This window comes from Danio aesculapii, chromosome 17 (assembly GCF_903798145.1).
Source record: "Danio aesculapii chromosome 17, fDanAes4.1, whole genome shotgun sequence".
NCBI classification, from domain to species: Eukaryota; Metazoa; Chordata; class Actinopteri; order Cypriniformes; family Danionidae; genus Danio; species Danio aesculapii.
This window is the reverse complement of record NC_079451.1, coordinates 335,001-342,500: the sequence shown is the minus strand read 5'-3', so window position 1 is coordinate 342,500 and position 7,500 is coordinate 335,001. Positions and strand designations below refer to the sequence as shown.

Here is a 7,500-nt window from a genome sequence, read left to right as displayed (position 1 = left end):
TCAGATGAAGAAGAGCCGGAGTCAGAGATTCAAATAAATAAAGTTTACTGAAGATAGTTTGCAGTTTCATCAGCAGAAGCTAGCTTCAACACTCGCAATGAGTTCCTATGCCGCTCTGCTTGCAATAACAAATCAATAACAATTATATTATTGTAATCTCTTTTTACTCAAGCCCGTCCTAAAACATATGAAACAGAGTTGACATGCATTTTCAGAGTTAATGCTTTTACAGTCAACAGTAGTTTTAGATCTTTCAGGGGTTTACTGCATCCATCAAATTCATATTTGAAACCCACATTTATGTTACTTATATATTATTACAAATGTATAAATCCACTTACATGGCACATTTTTTATTCAGACATGTCTCTGTTACTTTTACAACCAAAACCAGTCATGGTGAGGGCTAAACCAAGATAACAGAGCAGTCAGAGAGAATCTGATCTTCTAAGACAAGTGAATGATTTTGAGAGTACAGTAACTATTAACGAAGAGTAAGTAAATATTTACATGAAATAAAAATGAAAACTTTTATTTAAACCCTTTAAAAAAAAAAAAGCGGAAGCTGTTTTTTTATATTGTGACGCAGTTCCTAGAGAAACATATATACTATATATATACTAAATATTATACATGAATATTAAATGAGATCACAGTGGGCGTGGCTTGTTTTTTCCTACTGCAAGCTGATTGGTTGTAGTAAAATATGTATGTCTTTCAGAAAGATGGGGAAAGGATTTGGGGATGGGGAAAGTTAATGGATGTGTTTGACTTCATGCAGCGATGTGCAGACTGATAGAAATCTGTCTTAAAGCGGTGCATGCCGGTTAGAAATTTTGTCCGGCTTAACACTGCGCCGTCGGCACTTGACCGTAGACTCAGCTGGTGCAGCGTCTGAAGAGCGACTGCAGGAGCTGCGATGACGACACCGATGTTGCACGATTGGCTAGACTCACCATTACAACAACCCACGTGTGTTTTGGGTTATTATGGACAAATTCCCTCTCACAAATTTCTAAACAACTTTAATGCCATCTCGATCTTGTACATACCATGCTAATTAGAAGACTGCACATATTTTACAGCAGTAATCATCTTTTGTTGAGTAATTTGTTTGCATGGGTTTATTTCCATCTCTTCTATACAGACTGTTTACTGCGTTCAGCTAGACAGTGATTTCAATGATATATTCTAGTAAATAACCTAAATATTCTCAAATAAGTCTTACAGACTTGTCATAAAATAATTACTCTCATTGGTCCTGCCACCCCTATAAAGGTTTCTTAATTAATTAAGTTAAGAACTGTTGATTAAATGATTTTAAAGTTATTTATATGATCAGAAATATTTTATTTCCTGTCAAGCCGTTTGTGCAGAAATGTAAAAGTACTGTTGATATATCTTGCTTATTTTGGCAATGACGTTTTGTTTGGTCTGTTTGGATTACAGGGCTTTTTTATTTGTAAATGCTTTCATTATCCAAAATAATCACTGTTTAAGACTTAATCCAAATACCTTTTGTGTTTTACATTAATGTAGCCGATACACCCTCGTCAGTCGGTCACTTTCACCACGCTTGTTCTTAGTCATTTAGTGAAAACCTCAGATACTGTTGGTTGGTTCCTGTTGGTTGTGCACCAAACCAAGTGTGTGGACGCCATTATAACGACACAAATCACTCCTATTCATGCCAGAGTCCTGCGGAAAAAATGATTGACAGGTGGTCATCTGTGTGTAATTTATGATTTGGCTATGGGTAAAACTAAGACCATGTGGGTCAGCTAGTTCAAACGGTAGGCTACAGATAATGAATTCATTATGGACTAAATAATTATTCCTGAATATTAATTCACTGCCTACAACAACGATGCATCGTCCATCGTGATGTTTCACATTAGACATTGAATGATGCCAAATTGGTCGACATCGCCCAACACTAACACCTATAACAACCTAACAGACTCCTCCTGCTCACCATTTCTGTTTGTTGTCATGACAGCTATAGGGGCGTGGTTAAGTATGTTAGCTCCGCCCAATACCTCAGGCAGACCTAATCTGAGAATTTAAATGAAAACAAACAGGAAGTGCATTTCTAGATTCTAATTAAAGTGTACAAGAGCAAACTATTGCTTCTTATTTCTTAATGACAGGCAACAGATAAACACTCCTCCTCTATACTCTAGCACTTAATCCTCTGAACTGTTCCTCTGTATAATCAGCTCTTGTTGTGTGAATTGTTGAATCTCTGAATGCCTCCTCTGTAATTGGACTGAATTGTCTGCTGAGTGTAAATGACATGACATTAATGTTTGTGAAATCTGTTGTGTGTCAGCGGCTTCAGATGAGCTGGACAGCTACATGTACCAGACTGTGGGTCATCAGGCTGTGGATCTGATAGCAGAGGCCATGGGTTTACCACTCTACAGGCGCACTATTGAGGGCTCAAGTGTGCATATTGACAGAGAGTACAGCCCCACTGACGGAGACGAGGTGGAGGATCTCTATCAGCTGCTCAAACACGTCAAGGTAATTAAAAAAAATTAAGGGGGGGCCTAATTCAGACTTCAACTGTATACAGTATATATACATATATATATATATATATATATATATATATATACACACACTACCAGAGCAAAGTTTTGTTGTAAGAGCAACAAATAATAACTTCATTCACACAGAAATCAGTCAAGTTTGATGAAGGAGAAATCATAGTTTGGGGTTATATTCAGTATGGGGGCGTGCGAGAGATCTGCAGAGTGGATGATCAACATCAACAGCCTGAGGTATCAAGACATTTGTGCTGCCCATTACATTACAAACCACAGGAGAGGGACAATTCTCCAGCAGGATAGCGCTCCTTCTCATACTTCAGCCTCCACATCAAAGCTCCTGATAGCAAAGAAGGTCAAGCTGCTCCAGGATTGGCCAGCCCAGTCACCAGACATCAACATTATGAGCACGTCTGGGGTAAGATGAAGGAGGAGACGTTGAAGATAAACACAAAGACTCTTGATGAACTCTGGGAGTCCTGCAAGAAGGCTTTCTTCACCATTCCAGATGACTTTATTAATCAGTGATTTGAGTCATGTCAGAGATGTATGGATGCAGTCCTCCAAGCTCATGATGGAGTCAGACACAATATTCATTCTGTTTCCACTGCAGCATGAGCACATATTCTATACTGGACATTATTGAAGGTTCAGTGAGCAGACTTTAGTCTAAGCAGAGTCAGACCTTACTGTCCTAATCAAATCAGTCAACATCAAGACATGATCAGATTATATTGTGCTCAAATAAGCCTCATCTAGAGGCCTTTACCTTTCATATAACACACTTCTGATATCAAGTTATTATTTGTTGTTCCTAAAAGGAATCCCTTGGATGGGCCACAAGACTTTTGTCAAGTTGTGTATATATTTATATATATATATATATATATACACACGTGTGTAATATTTCACAATTTTGATTAAATCACTGCAAGAACAAGTTAAAACAAATTTAAAAAAATTATTAATTGATGATTAAAATATAAATAGATATAAATGAGGGAAATACTGAAAAAAAGCCTGTGTAATAAACATCATATATAATAAATATAAAAATAAATATATGAATAATATTTGACAATTTTGACAATCCCTGCAAGAATAAAAACCAACAGAATTAATTATGATTAAATCATGTAAATAAATATAAACAAGGGAAATATTAAAAACATATATCATAAACATAAAATGATTACATGATAACATTTCACAGTTTTGAAGAAATCACTACGAGAACAAGCTAAAACAAATTAATCACTTGATTAAATCAAGTGTAAATAGATAGAAATAGGGGAAATGTTGAAAAACAGATATAATAACATAAAATTAATAATGTTTCACAATTTGGATGACATCACTGCATCAACAAGCTAATAAACCTAACAGAGTTAATTATGATTAAATCACATGTGGAAAAGAAATAAATAAGGGAAATATTGTACAACAAAAACATTTAATTTCAGGAATAATATTCACAATTTTCATGAAAAACAAGTTAATGGAATTAATTAGGATTAAATACATGTAAAGAGATTTAAATAAGGGAAATATTGTAAAACACACAATAATTAAAGGCATAATATTTCACAAGTTTGATGAAATCACTGCAAGATCACCTAATAAAAACACAACTGTGTTCAAATAAAATGTAAATAGATATAAATAAGAGAGATATTGCAAAACAAAATCAATAAATGTACAATAATTGCATTAATATTTCAGTGTAATAATTAATGTTAATATTAAATGAATGTTTCAGTGTATGCACAGACATACACAGATATGATTTCCACCATTTCAGTTCTGCAGCGCACTAATAATAATAACAGTGCTGTAAATTAATAAATAAACATAAAATAATTCTATTAATAACATTATACGCTCTTTTAATCATCAGTCCAGAAGAGAATGTTCAAAATCAAACAATAATCTGAGTTATTAACATGTTTCAGTGCATGCACAGAAATGATTTCCACCGTTTCACTTCTGCAGCGCACTAATAATAATAAAAGCAGCGCTGCAGAAATAAAGAAGGCACATATTAATAATGCACAAAGGAAGATGCAGGGCTTTGTGTCGATCTGCTGAAACTTTTCTCTCTTATTAAACTCCTGTGTGTGATGAAGAGCGCTGAAAGTCCTGATGTTTGACAGAATTAGCGCGCCGGTTGATTAGCGGAGGCTGTTCTCTGATTGGCTGACAGGCTGGCTGTGATAATGAGCTGTTAAAGCTCCACACCGCAGAGTCGGAGGCTTTAAGAGATTCTTCCAGCACTTTGACTTAATTAGATGTTGTCTTTTGAGCAAATGACACGCCAGCGTGAAGGCAGGCTGCTGTTCTGGGTGTGGCTCTCACTGTGTTTGTGTGTGTGGTGTGGTGTGTGTGTGGGGTAGTGCGACACTGCCATCTACAGCCGAACTCTCTGACTCGAATAAAGCTGTGTGCTATATACAGTTATTAACCCTCCTGTTCAGTTTCATTCTTTAATATTTTTCCACATTTCTGTTTAACGGAGAGAGAGAGACTTTCCTAATCATAATACTGTTCATAACTGATGTCTATATCATGATGACAGCACATAATATCAGACTAGATATTCTTCAAGACACTAGTATTCAGCTTAAAGTCACATTTAAAGGCTTCACTAGGGTAATTAGGGTAAAGTTAGGGTAATTAGGCAAGTCATTGTATAACAGTGGTTTATTCTGGAGACAATCCAACACTAATATTGCTGAAGGAGCTAATAATATTGACCTTAACATGAGTTATAAACTATTAAAACTGCTTTTATTCTAGCTGAAATAAAACAAATAAGACTTTCTCCAGAAGAACAAATATTAGAGGAAATACTGTGAGAAATGTGTTCAACATCATTTATTTATTGCACGACTGTACGTGATCATAATAAATAGGCAGTGTGTTTAATCAGAGGTTAAAGTGATTGTGAACAGAGATGTATAAAGTACTAGAGACCCAGACTTAAGTAAAAGTACAAGTACTCTATCAAAAAGTGACTTGAGTAGAAGTAAAAGTGCTCTTTAAGCACCATACTTAAGTGGAAGTACTAAAGTATTCAACATTTTTGTACTTAAGTATTGCAAGTAGTTTATTTCAAAATTTACTACTCAAGTACTGAAAGTAAAAGTACAAGTATTGTGTAATGTAGTTATTAAAGAATGCAGTCAAAAGACATCATATTGTTTTGTTTATTTTAAATCTCTTTTTTGGGGGCACGTCATTAAGCAGAACGAAAAGAAACATGACTTACAATACTGTTTTTCTCTCACGCTTGAACCACAGATCTGACAGATTATAACAGCTTTAACACACACCTTTCAAAGTTGTGTGTCACAAAAACAGTCCATAATCCACTCAAAACACTATTGAAACCCATTTTTGGAGCACAATTTACTGGTTGTAAACGCTGTAAACGAACGTTCTAATTCACTTGATTTTGATTTATTGTAAAAAAAGAAAACGTGTATATTACTGTGTTAAATGAAAATCTGAAATATTTTATGGCTTATGGCTATTTAGTATTCAAAAATGTTTCATTTTGATTGTTTTAATTAATTGGTCTTAAACTTCATATTTTATAGTATATTTATTCATTCTGGTACTTTTACCATAAACCAACATCTCAACCATTTGGTAGAGGCTGATATTTTAGAAATTATGGGATGTGTTGGGGGAAAATGTATTGATTGTGTTAACTAGCGACATTAGGAGTTAAGAAATGCAATAAATAAAAAATTCTATTGGTTTTTTTTTCTTGGTGTGACAGTTAAATGGTTACTTGTAATAAAATTGTGTCCTTTAATACAGCAGTATATATATGAACTGTACCCTTAATTGACCGTTCAAAGAAAACACTCTTTCTGAATGTATCAAACAAAAACTCATGCACAGAAGACAGCATGAGCATTTATAGCAAATAAACTAATGTAAATATTCTCTCGCCTGCTTTTTAAACGATGACAGGCGAGGTCTTAGACCCCTTAGATTGGTTATTGTCTTCACCTTCTCAACAGAAAGGGCTGCTATCGGCTTTAGAAATGAAAGCGCTGTTCACTGATGGCGGGAAGAACAGCCGCGGTTACAGTCTATGTATGTATAATACGCGGTTATCACAGGTAATCTATAATAGACACAGTGGAGAAAACTTGCACCTCATACACGCCCAGGTCTGGATCCACAGGTATCGCTTTAACAGCCAAGAGGAGATGAAACTCCTTGTTACCTCACAAACAGGCCAGCGGGTCAAATGTCCAAAGTGAGAGAGGCAGAGATGGAGTCTCTCAACATTTCTCTGTAGTAGTGAAATAGCGGCTCGTGTGCTGTGCCGCCTTCACTCGCCCTCGCGCCTCTGTCCTTCGCCATAGTATTGCGACACCCGCACATAGGAGATAAATGACGTCAGTACGTAATAACCCGTTATGATCTATTACTGAACCGATATTGACCATTTTGACACCTCTAGTAACGAGTAACGATGCAGCTCATAAAAAATCTATCGGAGTAAAAGTATTAAACCATCGAAAATATGTACTGAAGTAAAAGTGGAAGTAGGAGAAAAAAAACAATACTCCAGTAAAGTACAGATACTGCCTTTTAGTACTTAAGTACAGTAGTGAAGTAGTTCTACTTCGTTACTAACATCTCTGATTGTGAATGCTGTATTATTTACAGTAGGATTATACGTCAGTGTTAAACAATGATACAGTTATTATTATTGCAGCATTGAGAAAAGGGGTCAATAATACTATATTTAGTTGTGTGTGTGTGTGTGTGTGTGTGTGTGTGTGTGTGTGTGTGTGTGTGTGTGTGTTTTCTGAATTCCGTGTCATTTATTTCTCTTAGTCTTTTTAACGTTGTATGAATATTTCATATCATGATTAAAATGAGCTATTCACTCATCAGCATTCTAAATCCTTGAACATTTTTAATA

At 35.3% G+C, this 7,500-nt stretch overlaps 1 protein-coding gene across 1 annotated transcript in view; it reads left to right on the top strand.

Annotated features, from left to right (window-relative positions):
- Positions 1-7,500, top strand: part of dph6 (diphthamine biosynthesis 6) — an 83,911-nt gene that overhangs the window by 1,225 nt on the left and 75,186 nt on the right. The window contains exon 3 of the mRNA XM_056477358.1: positions 2,333-2,526. Within this exon, the coding sequence (XP_056333333.1) occupies positions 2,333-2,526 (194 nt within the window). The remainder of the gene's footprint in view (positions 1-2,332; positions 2,527-7,500) is intronic.